At 49.5% G+C, this 26,883-nt stretch overlaps 1 protein-coding gene and 1 long non-coding RNA gene across 2 annotated transcripts; both read right to left on the reverse strand.

The window, feature by feature from the left end:
* Positions 1 to 758: 758 nt before the first annotated feature.
* LOC132451581 (septin-7-like) lies at positions 759 to 26,431 on the reverse strand. Its single transcript, XM_060044151.1, has 14 exons — positions 26,371 to 26,431; positions 23,167 to 23,322; positions 17,246 to 17,352; positions 11,034 to 11,134; positions 10,580 to 10,714; positions 9,550 to 9,667; positions 7,930 to 8,022; positions 7,450 to 7,546; positions 4,958 to 5,009; positions 4,589 to 4,714; positions 3,806 to 3,826; positions 3,045 to 3,180; positions 2,146 to 2,291; positions 759 to 1,476 (listed from the first exon to the last, which is right to left on the reverse strand). The coding sequence occupies exons 1-14, from the start codon at positions 26,429 to 26,431 to the stop codon at positions 1,440 to 1,442; spliced, it is 1,386 nt and encodes a 461-aa protein (XP_059900134.1). The 3' UTR covers positions 759 to 1,439.
* LOC132450679 (uncharacterized) lies at positions 5,381 to 7,443 on the reverse strand. The gene is made up of 2 exons (XR_009523898.1): positions 7,199 to 7,443; positions 5,381 to 6,953 (listed from the first exon to the last, which is right to left on the reverse strand). It is a non-coding gene; the product is annotated as an uncharacterized LOC132450679 (long non-coding RNA).
* Positions 26,432 to 26,883: the final 452 nt, after the last annotated feature.

The raw sequence follows: 26,883 nt of genomic DNA on the forward strand, positions 1-26,883 counted from the left end.
GTTCAGAGGGTGCCTGACCTGTGCTGTGCCTACTGGGCAGGTGCGTTCGTTTACCGAGAAGGCAGCCGTCGAGCATTACTTCTGGGACACCATGACCCACATCTCGAGGTTGACCCCGCACTTCCTTCCTTCCATTTTTATCATCAATAACCTGAATCAACAAACCCATTATTGTGAGATGGTTTTGGAGGGTGTTCATAACATAAGTAACTAGCGTAACTAATGAAGCGCATCCAATGTAGCGTCACCTTGTTGATAAAGGCTGTGTGATATCGCCCTCTGCTGGACGTTAGAAGTTTGACTCAAGAATATAGGTCAAACATTTTATCTCCCGCATCAGTTTTATTTCTGTGACTGTAGAGTAAAAACTTAGCAAAAAAGACGGTTCAATAAAAAGGAGTTAACTGACAGCAGCGAAAATACTAGTTGATGAAGACGAGGCAGGGATTCCCACGCCTTCATTGCGGCATGGTAATCCTGCCTCAAGGCAGGGTTACCCAGGCTTCAGCGCAGGGGTTACCCAGGCCTCAACACAGGGTTACCCAGGCCTCAGCGCAGGGGCTACCCAGGCCTCAGCGCCGGCGTTACCCAGGCCTCAGCGCAGGGGCTACCCAGGCCTCAGCGCCGGCGTTACCCAGGCCTCAACAAAGGGTTACCAAGGCTTCAAGGCAGGGGTTACCCAGGCCTCGGCACAGGGGTTCCAAGACCCACCCCAGAAGGGTTTCAACATGAGCGCTGATTGATATCGCTGGTCTTCGTTCTCGCTTCTGACCCTTTTCTTTATTTACACTCAGCACATCAGGAGATAAAGGAAGGACAGTGATGGGTATTGTGAAACGGAGCAGGGGGTTAACATTTGGAGAGCTACAGTATATAAAGAAAGAAAAAAGGATTGCACAGAAGTATGAAGACATCAGAGGACCTGGAGTTAAACACCGATGTCCAAGGTTATATAATTTAAATGGAAGTCAAGGAAGAGAATAATATCTTGGCTGGGCAAGAAGGATAGCGATGTAACTGAGTCAAAGGTAAAAAGGTAAAAAAACATTAAAAAACAATGCCTGAGGGTAGGAAGTCCACTGCGGTCACCGGTGGGCTATAAAGTGAAGAAAGAAATATAACTTTCTCTTTGTCTTTTGACATTTGGCATTTAACAAACAGACGACACAGCTCTAATGAACCGAGGCGGTAGAACGATTGTACAACTCTCTCGCAGCAGTCTCTGAATATCTGGTGAAGAGTTTCTTTGGATCCTGAAGGGAGAGGAGGGGAGCAGGGTGGCTTTGAGGTCTGCAGGTCTGGGCTCCGCCCCCAGCCCGCCGTCTTTGGCTCGTCGCTCCGTGGCGTGCTGCTGCAGGTCAGACGCTGGGGTCGTGGGGCGGGACGTGGACCGGCCCCGGGACAGGGCGATGGAACCCGGGAGGCCGTCCCGCCGGGAATTAAAATATCTTCTTCTTTTTGTTCTTCTCCAAGGTCCTGCAAAGGATCAGGCAGACCAGGGTTCAGGAACACCCCCTGACCATGGAAACCCCACCCATCACTTATCACTCATCACCCCGACCACGCAAAGGCCATGTTGAATCTAGGGATGTGAATCTCTTAAACGCAAAAAAACAACTACCTGCTAAGTAGTTCCAGTCAAATTGTCTGTTCAGCCTTCAAAACGAGAGCTGGTAAATTGGTAAAAAAATATAGTCTTTGACCCTCGGGACGAATAATTTAATATTCTGACCCATCCCTAGTTGAATCTATCTCAAAATAATTGAGTCTGAACACATCTGGTGTCAACACATCCGGTCTGAACACATCTGGTGTCAACACATCCGGTCTGAACACATCTGGTGTCAACACATCCGGTCTGAAGACATCTGGTGTCAACACATCCGGTCTGAACACATCTGGTGTCAACACATTCGGTCTGAACACATCTTAAGAAGAAAATTTCATGTTGCATCAAAATAAGATTCAGCCTATTGATTTGGTTTAGGCTTGGGAAAGCTGACCAAACAATAACAAACCCCAGTTTAAGTCGAGTCCAGAGTAAGATTCCTCCTCACGGCCCCTGGTGATTCAGCACCTCCCCTTAAGAGGGCAGCAGCCCCCAGAATGAGGGCAGTGTGCAGGGTGGCTCTGTGAGCGGGTTACCTGGAGGCCTCCAGCTTCTGCTGCTCCAGCTGCCTCTGCTGGGCCTCCCACTGGGCCTTCTCGTCCTCGTGCTGGCGCCTCTTCTCCTCCAGCTCCCTGTGCTGCGCCTCCAGGTTCCTCTTCATCTGCTCGTGGCGCCGCTGGAGCTGCACCGGGACCGCATGCTAACCATTAGCACCTTCTAGTGATCATCCATAACTTTATTGACACAGCGACCTTCATGCAGGAAATTGCAGCCTGGAGAGCATCCTGATCACGAGAGCTCACATCCTGTTGGGCTGAGTTGACTCCATGCCATGCTTACTTGAGCGTGACTGAGATAACTCACGCTAACGTCAACACTGTTTAGCCAGCGTCTGCCTGTATTTCCTTCAATTACGACGCAGTCCCTGAGTACATGGGCATTTCAGGAAACTGATCAGTGTGGCGAAACAGAAGGTCAGGTGACCAGGAGGCTCTGCAGGCTCAGCTCAAAGGGCTTCACGTTTTAAAAAGGGGCAGTAGGCAGGAGTTAAGCGCCATCATTTGAGTGATACTTCACTTATAGCTCCGCTATAAGTGAGTGAAATGTTCTGAAAAGATCTGTTCTGGTTGACCGCACGCCTGCGTCTGTGTGAGACTAATCCTGGTTCATTCCAGACTAATAAGGACATCTGATTGGACTCGATTTGTTTAGGGAATCCATCCTGCCTGTCAATCACAGGTGCTTGAAGTGCAACACTGACTTCCTCCCTCAACATGGAGAGGAAGAGAGAGAGAACGGCACGTTCGAGTTCTGCTCTAGTCTCTTTCCAACTCTGGAATATTACCTACAGCAGCTCAGTCAGAGTTTGCATTAGAGTGATTTAAAATGGATTCAATCCCTCCTCCTCCCCCCACTGATGGTATATCAAGCGCACCTCAGCCTCGGAGTCTTTGAGCTTCTGGATCTTCTCCTTGACCTTCATCTCGAACACCTGTTCCATTTCCATCTCCATCTTCTTCATCTTGGAGACGTGCTCCCTCCTCTCCTCCTCCATCTGGGCCAGAGGACTCCTGGGGACACGCAGGAGAGAGGAGCATTCATATCGACGTCGGGAAGAGCCCGTTCCACAAGCTAAAAGTCCTCCCTGTGTTTCTGAGCTGCTTGTCAGAATGGACGGTTAGCAACGACCCAGGGGTACAGTAACGCACCACATAGAGACAGCGAGGGAACATGGGAGGACTTTCACTTTGTGAACCAGGAGAGCCACTGTTCAACATGAGTCAGAACACCAGGTGCATTAAGCTTCGGACACTAGGCACTGTGCACCAGGGCAGGTCTAAGGCCGCAGGAGCAGGTCTAGGAAAGACACAAGGTGTGGAAGACCCCAGCGGGCTCAGGAGGAGAGGATAGACCACCAACGGGGCGGTGAGAATAGCTGCTAGGATGCACAGAGAAATAAGAGAAATGCAGTTCCTTTAATATCGACACATTTAAAAACATTGCCATCTCCTCAATTTGAACAAATGTTTCATCCAGAAGGTCAGAAGATCTTTCAGAGGCTTGGAGTAGACGGGTTGGGACGTGAGAGGAAGGGGGGGGGGGGGGGGGGGGGCAGGGAGAAGGTGTAGGGGGCACAGCTCTGGGAAACCAGCCAAGAGAAAGCAAGATAAAAACATGAACCCAAAACAAACTTACATGCCGTCATCCGTCTGGTTTCTAGAGATCAGAAACAGAAACAGAAAAACACACAGGCTCTCGTCATGCTGCAAACGGCCCCATGCGTGAAGACAGCTCAGCATGTCAGCAGGAGCTGGTCATAGAGTTAGACGGGTGCTCCAGCCTTTGGTATTGGTAAGGTGTGTTAAGGTGTGTTAAGGTGTGTTAAGGTGTGTTAAGGTGCTGTTAAGGTGCGTTAAGGTACTGTTAAGGTGTGTTAAGGTGCGGTGGACAATTGAACACCAAGTACCTCTCATGACAGTGGAGGGCCTTGGTCACTGAGGCTATGGTGGGCTTTGATTTAAGCTTCCAATGGTTGAAAAACAAACAGCTACTTTCTTTCAAATGATAGAAACATTGTCTTATGGGCATCCGTCTCCAAATAACAATAATAGAGTGTAGTTTGACAGGAAGGTCTCAGCCAACTCTCAGCTATGAGAATTGGACCTCTGTAAAATGTATTTATTTGAGTTTCCTGTGCCTGCCTCTGTAGGAAACCGCCCCCTGGCCGATCCCTGACCAATCATCTCCTCCCAAATTGGTTTGGGAATTCCATCGTGGGTGGCACTGGCAATCACAGGTGCCTGAATGCAACATGCAATCATCAGTGGTGGAGAAACGCAGAGAGGATGAGGTCTGAGAGCCCCTGGACTGAGACCCTCTGGAGTGAGGTCTCTGTGTGGCCCTGACCCCCAGACCCCCAGACCCTGACCCCAGACCCAGAGCAGCGCTCCTCTGGAGAGGTGTGCGGTGAGGACCTACTTGGTGAGCTGGCCCTTGTTCCTGTTGTTGTCCACGCCGTTGTAGGTGACGGCCGCCAGCTTGCGGCTGCGGTAGTTCTCGTAGTGGACGTTGTTGGTCACGTCCTTCAGGTCCTGCATGTGGGTTCTGGAAACAGGCGGCTCCTGAGAATCTGACAACTTCAACGCAGGACTGAATCCCTGATTATGCAATTGGTTCATTGGTCCTGCCGCCGATTTCGGCCAATCAAGATCATTCGATGAATTGTGTCAAGTGCTGTGCGGTGGTTCCCCTTTAACGGGAGCCGACGTGAACGCCACGGTCCCCAGGCAGCGAGGGAAGGCCTTGGCAGAAGCCGGCGTATGCTGTGGCTGTAAGGTGCGGGCGTACCTGATGAGCATGTTCCGGAGGATGGTGAAGTCACAGTGCTCCCCGTTCTCCACTGAGGCAGGGGCAGAGAGGTGGAGGGGTTAGAGGAGGTCTCACACAGTGAGGAGCCCCGGGGGAGCAGACATCGGGAGGGCCCGGACGAGGAGCCCTGGCGTGAACCAGGACAATGAAGAGGGACCCTATAGAAGAGCGACCTGGTGTGTGTGCTGCCTGCCGTGTCTCCACCCTCTTTCCCGTTCACCCCTGAAGCCTTCACAGGAAGCCCTTCCCCGGTCCGGGAAGACCCTCAGTTGGATTCCACCCTACCTTACGCCCTCAGCGTTTTAAATATCCCATTTTATGCTTTTTTTTAGGGTTAACAATTGCATTTGGGGGTACTACTAGGATAGGGTTACAAAGAGACCCCTTATCATTCTCACACTGTTCATTTCTGCCAAACCAATTTCTTCGTCCAACAACCGGTCCGTTGTCGTGCGTTTGATCAAGTAGACCTCGGTTCAGTCCAACTGCCAACACGAGGCAATTGTTGCTCATTAAGGAAACAGGAGTCAGTTGGACGGCTGCAGTACAGAAGACCGTCAGCAGAGGGCCTCTGTCACTTCCTCTCACACAACACATTTACAGAACTCCCTCACAGAAAGCCCCACAAACAGACTGTTGTGGCTTGCATAGCTTTCAGAGCGCCTTGGCCTCTCTCCCACCCCTGCGCCACTCTTGTGCTGTCATGGGGCCAAACAATGTTTTTGGTGTTGAAATAGTCACTCCCCACAAGGGCGGGAAAAAATGGTGGTGGTGAGAGTTCCACAGGCAGCTGCAATACCACCGACCTTCCACTGGGGGGCAGAGTGTCCTGCTCAGCCACTGATGTCACCAACCACTAGGTGTGACAGCTAGACAAGGACGAGCTCAATGAGTTACAGCGCTTCCCCTCGTCCACCCTGCATTGGCTGTACTTGCTCACTCCTGGCAGGGCTGGAGGCTACGTGCCGTAGAGGAGGAACAAACTGCCTGGTGTCCCCAGTAAACACCGCTCACAGCCCACACTATCTGCAGAAACGGTTGAGAATCAAAAGGTCACCCTAACTTCCTCTACATCTCTTGAATCCTCTACGCTTCCTGTCCACACAGCTGGCTCGTACCAGTACATGTGTTGAGTCGCTTTTGTGTGAACCAATCCTTAAATCCTTAAAAAAGGGGGTTGAATCGCATTCGTCCTCGGGTTTCGTAGCACAGAAATATCCTGTTCTACTTGGAAATGAGCGTCCCCTTCCAGAGGTAAAGATACACGGTGACAGCCAGTCCCACAGAGTCGTTCTCCTTAGTTACTCCCTCTGGTGGCTAGGAAGCCCCCTATGGCTCATCCATGTGCTCATCATGGTGCAGCTCCAGCTCCCACTCCCTCTGTAATCCCAAACAGGCCGTCCTCCGAGAGCTGCTCTGGTGGCTGGGTCTAGATTAGTTACAGAGCGTTTCTTCTGAGTCACGCCTTGATGCGGTGCCCTTAATTCAATACATATCGGTCGTGTAAATCTGAGCCCGTGTATCGGGCCTTGACGCGGCTTCCTGGGCCAAACCAACCACCTACTCTCACATCCTGTGTGCTGAGAGGCAGCGTGTGAACACGTATCACAGCGTCTTGATGTTTGCATTATTCACGTAGTGGTTCGTTGTTTGCTTCGTACCGTGTTGAGTGATACGTTGGATGTGGTAGTTGGAGGTACAGGAGTTCTAGGGCCATGATGCAGAGAGAAGGGAGGTAGCGAGTGCTTAGCAGGCGGTTCTGCTCAGACAAGAACGCGCGCTACGCCAAGCATAGCATTGAGTTCAGATCAGATAACAAATAGTGTTCACATGTCGGATTCAGCTCACTGGAGCACAGCAAAAATTGTAATAGCCCTTCACATCTGGAACGGTTAGCGTCTCTGTGACAGACGTGTCAGCCCTCTACAGCCCGCCCCCCCCTGAAGCCTAGAGAACAGCTCAGCACTAGGGGGACCTGAAGCCTAGGGAACAGCCCAGCACTAGGGGGACCTGAGGCCTAGAGAACAGCTCAGCACTAGGGGGACCTGAAGCCTAGGGAACAGCCCAGCACTAGGGGGACCTGAGGCCTAGGGAACAGCCCAGCACTAGGGGGACCTGAGGCCTAGGGAACAGCCCAGCACTAGGGGGACCTGAGGCCTAGGGAACAGCCCAGCACTAGGGGGACCTGAGGCCTAGGGAACAGCCCAGCACTAGGGGGACCTGAGGCCTAGGGAACAGCCCGGCAGAACCTGACGCCTCAACAGCCTTTAAACAGTCACACAGGTCGGCTGACAGATCAACAGGATTGGCAAACAGGGTGCAATACAGTTGCTATAACAGAACAATGTAGAGTTGGCTAAACAGACCGCACTATGGATTTAGCTAAATGGAGCAAAATCAACGAGCGATATAGACTGGGCCAAAAAGAGAGGCCTTTGGTCCACTTTAGGAATCGATCGATGGCCTCTCACCTTCGGCCACGCCCCAGGGGTACTGCCGTCCCCGCACACGCTTCCCGTTGACCTCGATTATCGTGTTGCTGCCGACCACCGCCAGGGGCAGGCGCTCCTGCGGGGCCGAGGGAGGGAGGGGGGGGGAGGGTGTTAAACAGCTGAACCACAACGGATACACCGCAACACAAAACTGGAACAGCACTGGCCAGCATGCAAACAAACATGACGCACATATGCAAATGTGTGCGTGTACGTGTTGACACAATAAGAAGCTTTCGGTTGTGTGAACTAAATGTGTGCAAGAGTTTGAGATGACCACTGAATGGAGTGTGTGGGGGCACGGTGGGCCCACGGCAGCAGTGGAATGCACTGCCCTACATCCCAGCTACAAACGGGTCGATATGTGTGGGTGAGGCCGCCCCATGCCAGAGCCAGCCCACCCACACGCTCCCACAGACGCCCCTAGGGGGCGGACGGGGGACTGCCAGCACAACCAACCTTGATCTTCTTCACCAGCTTGATCTCCTCCTCGTCGTCCGTCTCGGGGAACTCGTAGATCCTGATTTTGTGCTCCTGGATCTCCCGCATGATCTGCAGATGACAAGCGGGGTCTTTAGCTACCGACGCAGGCGGCGACGTCTGAATGAAGCAGGCCTCTATTCACTCTGGGCTGGCTGTAGTAGACACATCCTAACGGCATCATGGCAACTCAATAGATTAAGGGCTCTGTTAATCACGTAACTACTCCAACAACAAAGTGATTCATGTTGAAAGCATACAACCCAACAAAACGGTCAGAATATGATTATCCATGCATTTCAATTTAATTTAAAACGTGAGATGCATGTTAAATGCCCTCTGAGTAAGCTCATGATTGGGCCCTCTGGGCAGGTTCATGATGGGGCCCTCTGAGTAGGCTCATGAAAGGGCCCTCTGAGTAAGACGGGGTCCTCTGAGTAGGCTCATGATAAGTCTTCTTAGTAGGAGAAGGTCCTCTGAGTAGGGTCATGATAGGTCCTCTGAGTAGGGTCATGATAGGTCCTCTGAGTAGGGTCATGATAGGTCCTCTGAGTAGGGTCATGATAGGTCCTCTGAGTAGAGTCATGATAGGTCCTCTGAGTAGAGTCATGATAGGTCCTCCGAGTAGGGTCATGATAGGTCCTCCGAGTAGGGTCATGATAGGTCCTCCGAGTAGGGTCATGATAGGTCCTCCGAGTAGGGTCATGATAGGTCCTCCGAGTAGGGTCATGATAGGTCCTCCGAGTAGGGTCATGATAGGTCCTCCGAGTAGGGTCATGATAGGTCCTCTGAGTAGGGTCATGATAGGTCCTCTGAGTAGGGTCATGATAGGTCCTCTGAGTAGGGTCATGATAGGTCCTCTGAGTAGGGTCATGATAGGTCCTCTGAGTAGGGTCATGATAGGTCCTCTGAGTAGGGTCATGCCCTCTTGGATTGATGACGTCCGAGTTGGCGCGGCTGGGGTTATATTCTCTATTAACACAGATTGATGATGGTTTCTCTAACTGATGATGGTTAAACACTGGTTATTATTATATTGTTACTATGATTACCATTACTATGATTACCATTACTAACATTATAAGTCTTGGTGTGTCAACCACTTCTTGTACTGTCAGATTTCCATGATCATCTCTCAGTGTCTGTCTGTCTGCTCGCTCCTCACGGAAGCTTGTGTTTCGTCAGCAGACAGAGGTCTTGCCATTCTTCTTGCTCTTTGCAGGGGAAACGGTCTACCAATCTGTCCAGCAGACTGGACTTGCTTCACAGACTCTAACCATCACAATTCAACGGGTTTAAAACGGTAATGGAAACGCAACTCAACTCGCCGTGGTTTGACTGAGCACGGCCGAAGGTGCCAATACATATAGCCCAGCCCTGGAGGACTGGCTGTCAATCAATACCGCGTGTCAATAGTCCAACTGAGGCCAGTCGATACACCCAGGAAGGGGAGGCGCACACACACACACACACACACACACACACACACACACACACACACACACACACACACACACACACACACACACACACACACACACACACACACACACACACGAGGATCCAGAAACAACGTTGCTGGAAGACATAGCAACACACCTGCTTCTTGAACTGCTGGCCCTCCTCGGGCGTCATGGTGTCGGCCTTGGCGATGAGGGGGATGATGTTGACTTTCTCGTGTAACCGCTTCATGAACTCGATGTCCAGGGGCTTCAGCCTGGGGACAAGCAGTGCGTGTGGAGGGGAGGGGCGGTTTTATTAGCTTAACATTTGAACCCAAGCGTAACATTAGAACAATGTTAGGTTAAAAAGGATAATAACCCGCTGGGTGACTAAACCAAGGTCACCGTCTCTCCTGGATGTATGCTGCTGGCGGTTTACATTCAGGGCATTCATTCAGAGCAGTGTTACCACTTATACTTTGTGATTTACCTGAACTAACCCTCATTGCATCCTTCCCCGCCCACCCCTCAGAGGAAAGAAAAATAAGCAAGGAATTTATGTTATTCAATTAGGAATAATTATACAATTTGCTCTGCGTCGTAAATGCCTTCCGTTGTCTTATCAGGCCCTGTATTGGCCCACAGCGAACAGAGAGTAGGCCCAAACACTGAACCACTGGAGGCTACACCACCCTGAGGCGTGTGGCTGACCAGGGCCAACGTGAGGACCCACACAACGCAGCTGCTGGACCGTTTGTGTGCGTGTTGAGCAGGGGAGACCACACAGTCACAGGGGCCAGAGTGTGTGTGTGGTCAGAGAGGGGGTCCCCGGGTCAGCGGGCTCAGACCAATGTTATTACTGCCAGAAGGTGGCCAAGCTAGCGGAGAGAGATGCCCTCTCCTCTCCATCTGCAGCCTGTCTACCTCTACAGAACAGGCTGCTGTGGAGACGCTTCATATACGCAGACCCTATTGTACTTTATACACGAGGAAGGTCGCATTAGTACACATTAGTTAGTATGAGAACCAATGGTTGTTTGTCGGATGTCATTGCTTCTAGTGTGATGAAGGAGTTTCTAATGGTTCGGTTCAACGTTTTGTCCCCCCCTGCATTGGCTCCGCTAATGTTAGAAGCTCATGTAATGGTGGACAACCAAAGCCTTCATCCATCGGAGAGGGCCACCTACCCGTGTCCGGAGGGGGCGATGAAGTAGAGACAGCAGTGCACTCTGTTGTCGGGCATCAGGCGTCTGTTCACCCGCGACTCGGAGTTCAGGTAGTCCTCAAACTTGTTGTCAATGTGGTCGATGACCGGCTGCCAGCTGAGAGGGGGACAAGACAGGAGTAGATCAGACGCCGCCCTTCATGGAAGCTGTAGCCCAATGTGATCAACTGTAGAGCCCTCAACCATTTAATAGAACGATTGATAACTAGATGTATCCACTGAGAGGGAAACCACACTGTCCACGACATGAACCCAACAAGACACTGCCCTCTTCACATCAGGGCAAGGCCAGAACAAAGCGGCACTGCAGGCACCGTTCATGGTTCTACTTCACTACAAATCAAATAATAACTACTGCCTGTCTCACTGCACCCAAAGGGTGTCTCACAGCCATCGGTCGCGGCGGCCAGCCTTACCAGTCACTGTTGTCCACGGCGTCCCCGAAGCCGGGGGTGTCCACGATGGTGAGCAGCAGCTGGACCCCGCCCTCCTTCACCAGGACCTTGGACTGCTCCACCTGGAGCCACGCAAGGAGGGGGGGGGGGGGGAGAGGAAGGACCGTGTCAGCAGTGGAGGAACAGCATCATCCTCCTTATTTTATTTTCCCCTTGTTCCATCAGTTCCACACAGTCCATTTGGCCCAGACACCAACTCGTTACAGTACCGGGATCATCACCGGTAATGTTGGCAAGAACAAGTGTTTCCATTGGGTAGAACCGTTTAGAACCGTTTTTGAGACATCTCTGTCCCTACAATTCCTGCTATCGGGTCGTTTTGGAGCGCGAGACCCAACACCTACTTCTCCAAGTTTACATTCAATTCAGTTATTGTGTTGAAGATCCAATGACAGCTCTATAGATATAGCTAAGAAAGCGATACGGTATAGACATTTCCCAGGGAGTCTGTCTATAGACAAACGACAACATAGATCTCTGAGAAGAATGACATGAATTCTGAGTAGAATTCCTGCAATGCAACGCACAGAGAGACCCTGGTCTTCTGTGCTTATCCCAGTCACTAAACCTGTGACTGGGATATTCATTTTGGGTGGGTCAGTCTTGACTCCAGCAGCAGAACCCCCGCCCGCGCTGGAGCGTTTTCCATCTCCACCTTGAGGAGAGCGAAACCCTGTGACACACAGGGCTCTCATTACGTGGAAACATGCAACAGCTCAATCCAACCGATTATTCCCAGCCAATCACAACACGCCGTCGGCCCATGTAAAACTGCTCTCTTGCCAATAGCAGTGTACACTCATTCATGCTGTTCACCCAGAAGAACAAACAATGGGATGTATATGTGAGGTGTGAACAACCACAGCATTGAGCCGAGGTGTCCCTGTGTGTGGCATGGACCGCTGAGCCCCAGTGTGTGTGTTTCCCAGAGACAGAGAGGGACTGTGTGAGTGCCAGGCCCACAGCAGCTTAACCAGCACATTGTAGGGGTCAGGACCACCGTGAGACATTTGGAGTGTCTCCGTCGGGAGACACATTAAGAGGCCATTTCAAAAGCCATAATGGGAGGCTGAGGAAGACCCAGATGACCACATTATCATAGCTTGTAGTGCACACACACACACACACACACAGTGAATTTTATCACATTGAGCCGTTAACCGTAATTTAAACAGCACCCTTTGGTTGTCATGGAAACCAGTGACTCGAGTGTTCTCCATCCCATTCAACGGTATGTGGTTGTGTATATTGCACAGACCTGGCAATATTTACATAAGCAAATGGTTTTACTTTGACGGGAAAAATGCAAATTACTATCATTGTTTATACATTTCTTTTGATGTAGAAATATCAATGCATCCAAGCTAACCGCCACTGTAGTGAGAAAGGTGGTACAATAACAGGAGGGAGACAGCGTCTTATTAAAGCCCTTATCTACCTTCAACCCATCCTTCATATCAGGACAGGCGGACCCGTCTCTCCTGTTATAGCAACCTGCAGCGCCTGCTCCCACAAAGGAAGAGTAGAGAGCCAGCTATAAGGCACTACTGGCCGCAGGACAGGAAAAGCCCATAATCGCTGAGGGCATTTGGTTCCGGTGTTGTGTGGACAATTATGGATACTTTGGCGCAGCAGCTGAAAACACACGACTCCTTTAGAAGCACTGCTGCCAGTGTGTTCACAGCACCACTCCTGTTTAAGTAGGCCTGCGTGGGCGTCAGGTTATCACAATGGAGGACTCCACGTTTAAAAGGCCACTTCATTAGCAGGTTATCTACCTTCCTGGAGGGGACTCACACATGATATGGGGGATTAAGGAGATAGGGGGGTCGCCCCCGAGGGTCACCGGTCAGCATCCCCGGTAGTCTTCTAATCACAGGTTCCAGGATAGTGGGGGAACATCACCATGCTTGACTGACTACCACCGTGTGGGATTATTACTGCCATTTATTTTGAATAAGAGACTGTTCTCTCGACAAATGGGCAATGTTTGAAGAGTAAATCAAAGTACTCCCTCGCATGAGGAGGGGCTAGGCTACTGTAACACCGGCTAATGGAAAGCAAATGCTAGCCAACCAACTCTCCTTCTGGAAGCTGAAAGAGGAATCTGGAATCAAACCAACCAGTTGAATTTGGCCATTACACACAGATTAAAACATATCACTATGTATCTCTTTAAATCATTATAATAGAAAGGACAAACAGAAACCCTTCAACAATATTCCCAGAGAACCAATCAGTGTGCTCGAACGATTGCTAGATTTGAATTGGCTAGGACGGTATTGCCCCAACTTTAGCCCCGACCCCTACTTCAGAAACAAACCTGCACACACTAGCCTGGGTCAGAAGGTATAGCCTACCCAAACACAGTGGCCTGGGTCAGAAGGTAAAGCCTACCCAAACACACAGTGGCCTGGGTCAGATGGTAAAGCCTACCCAAACACAGTGGCCTGGGTCAGAAGGTAAAGCCTACCCAAACACACAGTGGCCTGGGTCAGAAGGTATAGCCTACCCAAACACAGTGGCCTGGGTCAGAAGGTATAGCCTACCCAAACACAGTGGCCTGGGTCAGAAGGTATAGCCTACCCAAACACACAGTGGCCTGGGTCAGAAGGTATAGCCTACCCAAACACACAGTGGCCTGGGTCAGAAGGTAAAGCCTACCCAAACACAGTGGCCTGGGTCAGAAGGTAAAGCCTACCCAAACACAGTGGCCTGGGTCAGAAGGTAAAGCCTACCCAAACACAGTGGCCTGGGTCAGAAGGTAAAGCCTACCCAAACACACAGTGGCCTGGGTCAGATGGTAAAGCCTACCCAAACACAGTGGCCTGGGTCAGAAGGTAAAGCCTACCCAAACACACAGTGGCCTGGGTCAGAAGGTATAGCCTACCCAAACACAGTGGCCTGGGTCAGAAGGTATAGCCTACCCAAACACACAGTGGCCTGGGTCAGAAGGTATAGCCTACCCAAACACACAGTGGCCTGGGTCAGAAGGTAAAGCCTACCCAAACACAGTGGCCTGGGTCAGAAGGTAAAGCCTACCCAAACACAGTGGCCTGGGTCAGAAGGTAAAGCCTACCCAAACACAGTGGCCTGGGTCAGAAGGTAAAGCCTACCCAAACACACAGTGGCCTGGGTCAGAAGGTATAGCCTACCCAAACACAGTGGCCTGGGTCAGAAGGTATAGCCTACCCAAACACACAGTGGCCTGGGTCAGAAGGTAAAGCCTACCCAAACACAGTGGCCTGGGTCAGAAGGTATAGCCTACCCAAACACACAGTGGCCTGGGTCAGAAGGTAAAGCCTACCCAAACACACAGTGGCCTGGGTCAGATGGTAAAGCCTACCCAAACACAGTGGCCTGGGTCAGATGGTAAAGCCTACCCAAACACAGTGGCCTGGGTCAGATGGTAAAGCCTACCCAAACACAGTGGCCTGGGTCAGAAGGTAAAGCCTACCCAAACACAGTGGCCTGGGTCAGAAGGTAAAGCCTACCCAAACACAGTGGCCTGGGTCAGAAGGTAAAGCCTACCCAAACACAGTGGCCTGGGTCAGAAGGTATAGCCTACCCAAACACAGTGGCCTGGGTCAGAAGGTATAGCCTACCCAAACACAGTGGCCTGGGTCAGAAGGTATAGCCTACCCAAACACAGTGGTCTGGGTCAGAAGGTAAAGCCTACCCAAACACAGTGGTCTGGGTCAGAAGGTAAAGCCTACCCACCATCTACCTTGAGCAGCCAGACTAGCATTCATCACACACTGCCTGGAGCTCTAGACACGACTCCGACCCCAGTCACCTCCACCATGAGGAACACACAGGGGTTCAATCCAGGACCTTGGGTCAGGACTGTGCGAAAGGCCGGACGGGAGTTAAGGAATAAGGGCAGGGGCTAAAAGGCAGTGCTGGGAAGTTATTTAGCGCAGCCGGCACTTCTGCTTAAAAATATTAATAGAAAACATGTCCACTTAGGACATGGTAGATGTAGCCAGTATTTGTGGGAATAAGTGGGAAGGAAGATCTGTTTTGCTTCACTGTGAAGTATTTTTTCCATACATTGTATAGCATTGTTATGTTGGCTTCGGCAGAGTTTGGTATCCACTTTGAAGACAAATACAGAAGGCTTTTCTTTCAGACTCCCACTGCCTTGACTTGGAACAATGCTGGTTTGGCACAAGTTAACATGGAACGCTCCACAACTATCCACGCTTTGTGAGGATCCTTTGAGTGTCTCTTGGCATTCCACCACAGAATGAGCCAAGCCACAGACTCGTCTGTTTCAACAACAGGCTGGCCAAAGTCAGTGAGCTCATGGGAATAGGATGAACAATATGGCCCGCTTCAGCTCTATAGAATGAGCGTACCATCAGTTTACTGATTCAATTAGTATCGGCGGACCACTTCAGCATTACTGTCTGGCTGCACAGCATGTGCTTATTAAACTGGAAATGAACAGAATCCCGTTCCACTTTTTATTCCTGCAACCATAAATTCCTGAAAAGGGAATTGCATCGGAACAATTTATACACAAACTGCTGACTATACACAAAGCTTTTCTGGCAAGGGCCATGGCTGTCTGTTCCAACTGAACAATCACTAGCAGAGATCTGAGCCACCACCTTCAATGATGTTACTCCAGTTTAACAACCAGCAGAGATCTGAGCCATCACCTTCAGTGATGTTACACCAGATTAACAAAAAGCTCCGCTTCTATTGCAGGCTTTGAATCAAAACAAGGGCAAGAGGACATCCCAAAGTGCTCCATTGTACTGCAATGGCATGACTCGGAAAACCAATGGGGACCACAACTATTTAAAATGCAATCAGTATGTGGTTCCTGGAGGGAGGGGGGGAGGGAGGGGGGGAGAAGCTATGTGCCCTGTCTCACAGCGATTTGTTCTTCTGTAGGATAAACAAAACATTGTTCAGCAGCTTTCCTTCGGCCCAAACCGCCCGGGATCTTAAACTAACAAGCACAGTTTATCATCAGCGCTCTGAACAGTGGCCCTCCTGTGTGAGTGTACTGGAGCTGAAGGAGGAAGGCCACCTACTGGGGGCTCAACACCCCTACTACTGTGCTCGCACACGCCACGGCTTACTTCACCTCTGAAGGCACGCCGAGGGGCTGTAATGGGCAGGTGGACTAATTGGTGGTGGCGTAGGGTGGATTAGAGGGATTAAGTTCACAGGGAGTGCCAGGCTGCAGATCACAGGCAGCAAAGCCTGGGCCGCTACGGGGCCCTCTCCAGGAGGGCAGCCTCGGACCAGGACCCCTACGGGGCCCTCTCCAGGAGGGCAGCCTCGGACCAGGACCCCTACCCCCCTAAATTGAACAAACAGCAGTTCTATGATTTTCTCCTCGACAATGTCTCTGATATATTGCTCCTCTTTGGTATGATTTCCCTTTGTGGTCAGCAGAATCTTCCCACATTCTATTAAAGATCATTATTCATGCAACCATCATAGTTCCTCTAGAAGATACTGACTTCCCTAAGCAGCATGATAGAGCCGAGCAGGTAAGAGGCTGCACTTGATACTGAACACCTACACTACCCCCCTGAAGCCTGCCTGAATGTCATCAACAAGGGTTTGTTGTACAGTGAATTGAAATTGAATTGAAACATCCGTTCTGCCGTTTCCTATCCAGTCATTACGGATGTCAGCAATAAGAACCTTTCTTGCATTGTGAGGCGTGCTCAGTAAATGTGGACCAACTGGTTTGCATTGTCTTACAACAGGGGTGGTAACATCTAGGGGGGGTAGCCTAGCCAAGAGACAAGATGTCAGAGTGGGTCGTGACGCATCTACAACATTCTGAAGGCTCACCCGCCTTAGAGAAAGAGGGCACACCTGTATTACGACAGCCCCGGGCCCTGACACTGGGTCTGGACTGAGGAGGAGTCACACAGCACGGAGCCAGCAGAGGGAAGGGCCTCGAGCTCAACCCAATGCCAGGTCCACAGCTTGTGTTTTAGCATTACACAGACTTACACCCTCCTCCCCCCATTGCCCTAACAAACCAAGAGGAGAAAGTCAGGTCACAATGGGTCGCCATGGGATGAAGAAATTATCCTTTCAGAGGAATGAATGTTTTCTGTCAGAAGAAGCAGCTGGATACATAACAATAGGAGAGGTGGAAGGAGGAGGGGTCGAGGTGGGAGGAGGAGGAGCTTTACCTTGACAGTCTTCTTGATTCTGTGGGAGGGGCCAGGGTACTCGGGCGAGTACAGGTCTGTCAGAAAAAGGGAGTTGATCAGCGTTGATTTCCCCAAGCCGGATTCTCCTGGTGGAACAAAGACACAGAGAGAGAGAGAGAGGCGTGAGTGGGAGGCTCCGGGCCTAGGTGTAACGATACAACACAACGTCCAGATGTGTATCTGGGGCAGATTCCAAAGACACGGCTCGCCATGTCACATTCTTTGCATGTTTGACACGCAAACATTTTACTAAGGGGATTTCATTTCCTTCTCTTTAAGCTTGTTTTTTCCCCTTTTCTTTTTAAGGCGGACAAGCTTTAACATGAGATGAAGACAGGTTTATACTCCCCCAAATTCTTTTCCGTGTCTGCATTTTCAGGAATCCAATCAGGGAGAAGTGGGGAGATTGGGAAGGCTTTAGCCGTGACTCAATCACTGTGGTTTTGGGAGTGTGGGAGCAGACACTGGAAGGATATAGCCCTGTGTGTGCACGTGCACGGTACTTCTGTTGGGAGTGCACGGTACTTCTGTTGGGAGTCCACCGTGCTGAACACTCAAGCCAACCACAGGGAGGGGAACATGCTTCCCCATGAGCCCTCAGTTATCGAGCTACATCCATATGCTTAAGGTGGAAACAGACACTTCCTCAATGAAACACAATGAACCGAATGAGACCAGACAATCAGAATGACTCACTGCACGTTTTGGACTTTAGGGTTAGGTTGCTATTCAAAACTGCAACGCTTATACACGAGAAACAACTGTAGAGTTGACCTCAAGACATGTTGTCACCAGACATTCCCTCCTCCCCCATAAACTCCCCTCTCGGCTCAAGGAAATGCACTGGGACGGGGGTGATGGCTCCCAGGTGGTGGCCTGTGTCTAGGGCTGAAATCTAACACCTCCGCAACAGTGTGACTGCCACGGTGTGTGGAGAGAGGCGCGGACCCTGGGGGGCCAGCGGGGAGGACCCCGGGGCCAAACAAAGGCAGCAGTGTGAGGCTGGGCGAGGCGGCCCACTGCCTGGCACGGTGCACTGGGCTGCTCCCGACCTTTGAGAGGGAGAAGCGGCCCTGCCCGGTGACATCACACCACAGCTGCCCCAGCAGGGGGGGGGGGTCCTCCTATACCCCGTCGGACCCCTGCACTACAGCAGAGGTTCCTTGTACCAGACGCTCATTTCACAGCAGCTGGGAATTATTAGATTAATTTCATGATCCTATCATAAGTATCTCCTGGTGGACATCCGCGTGTTGACGTTCCGCGTGTTTGCTGTTTGCTTGTGTGTTGCTGTGAAATAAAGCCAGTGTCAAAGTAATGAAGAGGGTTTGGGCCCTGAAGTGCACGGGGTACCGTTCCCGGGCGGAGGTTCCTCAGCTACGTTCCACGCCCGTCCCTGAGCCACTGGGCTCGGCGGTACGTGGGAAGGGAATGGAAAGAGGAGACGAGAGCTGCACAAAAGGGACCGTTCTCTCAACACGCTGTCATCTCAATGTTCTACCACAATCATAAATATTTCCCCAAGAGGGTACAGACAGATTGAACTCAAATGGGCCCGACATCAAACCATGTTGACGGTCTGTTGTGGAGGAGCCACGATCTACACTACATAATTCAAAAGGTTGTTTTCCCTTTATTTGACAGGATGGTCTGGGGGGGGGGGGGGGAGGTAAAGGGTGGTCTTGTGCAAACATTGGCTAAAATTGCTGTCAGCTTGAATTAAGAAGGCCAAGAGCAGACGGCTGCCCGTTTGAGAGGGGACAGGGAGCTGGCCGTGTGGTATACATTCAGGCACATAGTGCAGAAAGGGAGGATGCAATGTTCTGCAGGTTTATGAGCCAGAAAACAGCTTCTCCAACCATGGGTTGTGATGAACTCGGTGGTGCGGTCGTTTGGGAAAGAGTCTGCAAACAGTTTGTCAAGCTGTTTTCATACCTCCACAATGGACGGTTCGACTAGAATCAAAGCCCGGCTTGGGGAAGATACAGGGATCCTTCCCTCTCAGGAAGCTCATCCTCCTTAGGGCTGCGCCTCCTGAAGGCCCTGGGGGCCCGGGGCTGAGCCACCTGAAGGCCCTGGAGGCCCGGGGCTCTTGCTGGGGCCCAAAACCCACCAGAGAGGGGGGGGGGGGGGGGCGCCGGCGTGCCCACTGCGGCTCGGCGGGGCGGTCTGCATACTTCCTTTAAAGGAGATTTCCAGCAGCTGTATAAACCATGTGGGCTTTTCCCGGAGGAACTTCCCCAGTGCAGGCAGGCGCGCTGGCGGAGGGGAAGGAGGAAACGCTTGGCTTGGAGAAAGAGGCGGGGGGAGAGGGGGTGGGTTGGGGGAGAGAGGGGGTGGGGTGGGGGAGAGAGGGGATGGGGTGGGGGAGAGAGGGGGCAGGGTGGGGGAGAGACATCCGACGGGCTACTTGAATGCCGTTTGATTCATACCCTCACAGAACACTGCCAAAGTCAAAGTGTTGTGTTGCTGCAGTCGTGGAAACTGTAAACATCCAAAAGGGTCGACAGCGGGGGATTGATTAGACTTCCATGGAGCTCTGGGTCATTTGACAATAATCTGGATAAGGGAATACAGGACTCTTATTTATAAAATACATGCCAACTCTTATCGTGTGTATATTTATAGAGCAGTTAACATGGTAGACAGTCTAGTTGTCCCAGAAGCCCGGAGTGATTTTGCAGCGACATTCTTTAAAGAAATAAGGGGGAATTACACAGCAGACATTTTTGACCATTTAGTTCAAGAGACCCTAGACGAGCTTCTGCTGCTCCCACCACAAGGTTGGTGCTGCATGGGACGGTAGCATCATGGGACGGTAGCATGGGACGGTAGCATCATGGGACGGTAGCAGCATGGGACGGTAGCATGGGACGGTAGCAGCATGGGACGGTAGCATGGGACGGTAGCATGGGACGGTAGCAGCATGGGACGGTAGCATGGGACGGTAGCATGGGACGGTAGCATGGGACGGTAGCATGGGACGGTAGCATGGGACGGTAGCAGCATGGGACGGTAGCATGGGACGGTAGCATGGGACGGTAGCATGGGACGGTAGCATGGGACGGTAGCATGGGACGGTAGCAGCATGGGACGGTAGCATGGGACGGTAGCATGGGACGGTAGCATGGGACGGTAGCATGGGACGGTAGCATGGGACGGTAGCATGGGACGGTAGCATCATGGGACGGTAGCATCATGGGACGGTAGCATCATGGGACGGTAGCATCATGGGACGGTAGCATCATGGGACGGTAGCATCATGGGACGGTAGCATCATGGGACGGTAGCATGGGACGGTAGCATGGGACGGTAGCATGGGACGGTAGCATGGGACGGTAGCATCATGGGACGGTAGCATCATGGGACGGTAGCATCATGGGACGGTAGCATCATGGGACGGTAGCATCATGGGACGGTAGCATCATGGGACGTAGCATGGGACGGTAGCAGCATGGGACGGTAGCATGGGACGGTAGCATGGGACGGTAGCATGGGACGGTAGCATGGGACGGTAGCATGGGACGGTAGCATCATGGGACGGTAGCATGGGACGGTAGCATGGGACGGTAGCATGGGACGGTATCATGGGACGGTAGCATGGGACGGTAGCATGGGACGGTAGCATGGGACGGTAGCATCATGGGACGGTAGCATCATGGGACGGTAGCATCATGGGACGGTAGCATGGGACGGTAGCATGGGACGGTAGCATCATGGGACGGTAGCAGCATGGGACGGTAGCATGGGACGGTAGCATGGGACGGTAGCATGGGACGGTAGCATCATGGGACGGTAGCATGGGACGGTAGCATGGGACGGTAGCATGGGACGGTAGCATGGGACGGTAGCATGGGACGGTAGCATGGGACGGTAGCATGGGACGGTAGCATGGGACGGTAGCATGGGACAGTAGCATGGCACTGGGGCACTATCTTTCATATGAACCAAGGCTTTCCCACTGAACTCTGAGTGCAAGTAGCACAATCCCAACGCCTCATCTCCTCCTGGCACCTGACGTTTGCCAATTACACAGCTATTCTAATTACATGCTTTGCACAAAACCCGTGTGCGACGGCATTTCCTGACTGCTCGAGTGAGAGGAGGCAGACGGACATGCGTGACGGCTATCCCAGACAGAGAGGAGGGACAGGAATGCAGTGGAGGAAACATGGGCACCAGGAGTCATGACAGGGCACAGGAAGTGACATCAGGCCTGGCTTGTTACTACGCCTACCTATAGCTCTGTGCTGCACTGGGCTGGGGGGTCTATCTGCCTGACAGGCGGCCGAGGGCAGCTGGGTGAATGGAATGTGAGGCTGTATGTGAGTAAACACGCAGTCCTCAGACGCTGTGTTGAGCCTGAGCGACTGTAGAGACAGCAGTTCATGTTTACCGTCATCCATTTCTAGTGCAGTCACGAAGGGATGTAGCAAACAATCGTATGCGCTTCTTATTCGTTTGAGGAACGCATCTCAATACCTCCATCATAGCCATTATTATTACCCCCCTGTTGGATTTAATGGAGGAATATGTCTCCTAGAGATGTATATCCAAAGCATAGTTGTGAATTTAAGCATTACTTTAACCGATCCAAGCATAACAGATTGTGTTACATTTCCTCCACGATGACCTTTACCCTCAAAGTTATTTTTGGAGGGAAGCCATATCCACTTTGAGACGACATTTCATTGGTGCGTCATGGACTATAGCTTTCCAAAACATCCACATGATGTTACAATTATATGATGCAACATTATTTTATAGTTGGATTATACATATATTCATCTCATGTATATATATATATATATATATATATATATATATATATATATATATATATATATATATATATATATATATATATATATATTACCCGTTTATTCAATTGGTCAAATGATTTGATTAACCAATCACTGACTGAGTGACCGCATGATTGTAGCATGGCATTGGCCAAGTGGGGTTTGAATGATAATGTCAACATTAGTTCTCGTCAATATTAGCTTACAACATCCCTTCAAGCAGAGAACATTTGAGATAAGTTAATATACATTGTATACATTAAAGTTAACAGGGCGTAGCATTCCCAGTTGCCTGATTAAAGTGTCTAGTATTCTAAATGTCTTTATCGTTAACGTGTCTCTCTACATGTCCTACAGCTAGAACCCACACTAGCTCAAGGCCCACATCAGAAGGGCCAACGTTACTGTCAGCCTGGAGCATCACAGCATTCTGTAGAAAGAGATCACAGATGGACACTTTATCCAGGACTGCATTCTGTGATCAAAGCTGCAGATGGATTTGCCATGACAATCTCATGCACTTTTAGTCCATTTTCCAACATTTCCAAACCGTTTGCACGATGATTAGATTTCTAGACTCAAGCTTGGCGTGATATTCACAGAACCACAGACATTCAAAAATGTAGACCCGTTCTCAAGCGTGACACGGAGGAAGTTGAAAGGCTAAGGAAACCTCTGATGTTTCAGTTTGTTGTGGAATGTGTAAATGTGTGTTATAACCCTGGTTCCACAGTGCCGCCGCATGCAACTGGATGCTCCTGAGCTAAAGCCATCCCTAATGTGGTGGAGCAGCCAGCTGCCTGGGCTCTCAGGCCCACTGTGTCGGTGAAACTCAACGCCCAGGGACATGAATGAAGCGTAAAGAAGGAATGGCTATCATTATTTGTGTGCCAGGACAGATGGGAACACTGGTCAGAGGAGATGCAGCGATATGTTGGCCAAAATGTGTCCCTTCGCTACACACTAGTGAAACAACAAGTTGTTGGTGCAATTTGGTCAAAACTCAACAGAGAAAGTTTATTCACAGCTGCATACTACATCAAGACTTTGGCTGGAGGAACGGGAGGAGTAAAGATGAGGTTTGAGGGAGTCACTCACCCACAACCATGAGTGTGAACTCAAAGCCTCTCTTCACCGACTTCCGGTACACTTGGTTGGGCAGATTGGCGAAGCCCACATAGCCCTCCAGGTTCTTCTGTTGCTGTACCAAGACCAAGACAAACAGCTTCAGCACCGACTCACAATACACACAAGTGGATAAGCATCACCCAGCGCCAGACAGCAGCGGGATATTAGATTACATTGTCAATTGTAAGCACAGCTAAATAGTCATTAGTCTCATGTAACAAGGCCTATTGACAGAAACAATATTTTGGTTAATGCTGTATAGTTGATGATACTCAATAAATGAGCTGCTGCCGATGTAATGAACGTAGTTTATTCATACTTACAGCTGTTCAAAGGGAAAGGTTGTCAGCGCAAGGGTGACGCAGAGAGGAGGTGATCCGAGTGAATGAATGAAGCAGGAAAAAAGCAAAAGGCACATTAAGTTATAGGAAATATTACAATCACAGTCAAAAATACATTAAATGATCTGGTGTCCGTCTAGCTGTCCAGCCTGATTCTAACCACCAAACAAATCACTGGAGTACAAATATGAGACAGAAGAGAGACTGTAATAATAAGTCAGGCAGGCCCTAACTTCGTTAGGTGCGGATGTCCTGATGCAAGTTGGTTTAAAAATATCCTCTGAAATTTACATTTGCGTCGTTGGGAGTAGTTTTGGTTAACACAAGTCTAGTATTTTGACAAGCGATCAGAATGAGCTCAGTGAAGAGACCACTCTACACAGTGATGCAACGAGAAACCATTATCCTCTGGCCGTATGCATCCTCTGCTTGACAAGACTAAATCCAAGAAATGCGACAGCCTCTTGGAAATGTTGCTGTTAAAGCAAACTCACACCGTCTCCCCACCACTTCCTGTGTTGAAGACAAGTGACGAATCGCAGATCACTTGAATGTTCAGCAAAGTCACAGTGAGGGAATTGGCTGTGAAACCTGCAGAGAGCTGAACAAGATGTTTATCAAGGCTGTGAGAAACGCAGTTTCACAAAACCATTCTTATTTTCAGAACATCTTAACTTAAGCACCCTCTATTTCTCGTGGGATTTTTCTAATTGTATCCGTGAACGACTACCAGCTGCTAAAGTACAACAAATGAAAACCTAAAACGCCAAGTTCAGCCTGCCTGTATGTATACCAATAGACTAAATACAGTTGATCAAATGCTACAGGAGGCGGAATAGCCAAAGAGTTGTATAACTTTGAATGGGGTACCAGGTTTACCATTAAACTTTCATAAAATTAATGAAATCGGTTCTTTCATTCAATTCAACGCGAACCTGCAGTAGGAAATGAAATGATTTCTCCAAGCCCCAAACTACTTTGAATAATAGCTTACAGCAGAGTTACTCATTGATCAACTCATTGATCAACTCATTGATCCATGTTGAGAACAACTATAGTCCCTCTTTTTGGCTCATCCACCGCAAAGTGTTTCTGACCTCACGTGAAATCAAGAGATAGCAAATCTTACACTGCCAGAGTACTAATAAGATCAGAAATGTCTGGAAGAGTTGTATTTTCTGACTAAGAAATATACTGATGGTACCGTAACGTTCCATCGGTCGCACAGCATTGCAGAGATGTGATTCACTTGTTTATCTGAAAATAAAGCTGCACAACTAAACTAATGTAAATATATACGTTTGGACAATCAGAACTGTTCTGCATCTCTGGGAGATTATGAGGGGGGAAGCTTTATACAGCTGTACGTTATCAATGGGATACTTCAAAATGTAACAAGAATTGACCTCTAGAAATGGCATTGCAATCTCAAATGAAATAACGAATCACAACATTTGATAGTTTCTCCCTATTCAGAGGCTGCAAGGACGTCTATCTGCATACTTCTACCAGACTTCCTTTTACAACTAGACAAAAAGGGATAGAGAAGATGCCGTCACTTTTAACTAATGACAAGCTGACCGCTCCCAGATAAATCAGACTAATCAACATTCTTCATCATGAAAGAATGTTAGTATGCCTAATACCAGATACCTTTGAAAATATATATTAGCTAGTGCTGCTAGTCAATGGACATTTTGGATAAGTTTGGGAGCTTGACTAGTCAAATATATCAATAAAAAGGCGCATGAACATACTAGTAGTAGTACGTGCAGCTAGTGTCAGCTGTTTCATCCGCTCACAGTGGTATTTGAATGTCATGCACACCACGCAGCACTATGTTCAACATGCACTCTGGCTCTGCTGTTCAATAGACTACCACCCCCTCCCGTCAATTTTAACTCAAGTAACATGGCCCTTAATCACAGTTACAGTCTTAAAGAGCTTAACAGGCAAAATATGTAGGTCTGCAATGCCATAAGCTTCTATATTCCTTAAACTCTAGTATTAAAAGTGTCTGCTTCATCTACTCTATAGGTGCCCAGTGCGTAAAGATAATAAGTTGTGTTGATTGTCAATTGAATTTTATTACAATTACAAGAAATAAAGCTAGGGCTAGTGGAGTCAATGACAATGTAATGATGATTCATACATAAACGCACACGGGACATCCTACACAACGAACGGGGATCAAACCTGGATGTAATCTCGTTGTAAAGTGTGGCAAACATTAGTAACCATAACAGACTACCTGTTGACATGCTAGCAGGCTAGCCTAACTTTAACCTAGATACGTAGACAGACTGCCTGTTGACAGGCTAGCCTAACATTAACCAAGTTACGTAGACTGACTACCTGTTGACAGGCTAGCAGGCTAGCCAAACGTTAACCTAGCTACGTAGACTGACAACCTGTTGACAGGCTAGCCTTACTTTAACCTAGATACGTATATAGCGTAACTTAAACCTAGCTACGTAGATAGCGTACACTGTAGTCACTAACTGCTATGGCACAAAGTTAAAGAAACACTTGATGAGCTTGTATCGACCAAGCTGCACAATCAAACCGAAAAACTCAAACAACCCGTACTACAAGTAGTACTGTAGTTGTACTACATGTAGTAGTACTACTCAAACATGTTAGTACGGACATTAAGTATCCCCCTACTCCAGGAACACATTATGAGCTGATCTGTGAGTCCCAGGAAACAGCAGACCGACCAGAGGCGGTGGGGCTATACACCCTTCAAATACACCGTAAACTAGTAGATTAATTTATTTAGTTATCAGATTAGTGAGGTAACTGTTCTAATGGGGGATTTTAGTGCGCTTACCCATCATGCTGCTGTTCCGGTCCGCCTCGCTGCTGCCCTCAAGCCTCTCCGCGTGCGACATCCTCTCTCTCGCGCTCGGCGGTACTACTAACGTCGGTTGGGAGAGGGAGAGGAACACACGTAGATATTTTAGCGTAGTGAGTGACTGAAGAACACCGTTCCGTTCGTACTGATATTTCCAATAGTTCAGGGAAACTGCGTAGGATGTCGTTGGTGAATACCAGCACAATGCAACTAGCAAACTAACTAACTAAATAAATAAATAATTAAATACGTACATAAATACATAATATATGTATGTGTTCATATTATTATTTAAGGTTAATGAGAGAAATGTACGAAAGCTTAAAGAGGTTGGGATACGGATTAAGAGACTTATGCTTTTTATAGATAGACTTGATTGTCAAGTTTTCTTTTCTTTTTTTTTTTGTTTCTTGGTTCAGCTGAAGTCGATTATTATTGGTCTGGTTTGTCATTTACAAAGCATCTCGAATCGACGAAGAGCTGCGAAGA

This window comes from Gadus macrocephalus, chromosome 22, assembly GCF_031168955.1.
Source record: "Gadus macrocephalus chromosome 22, ASM3116895v1".
Lineage (NCBI taxonomy): Eukaryota > Metazoa > Chordata > Actinopteri > Gadiformes > Gadidae > Gadus > Gadus macrocephalus.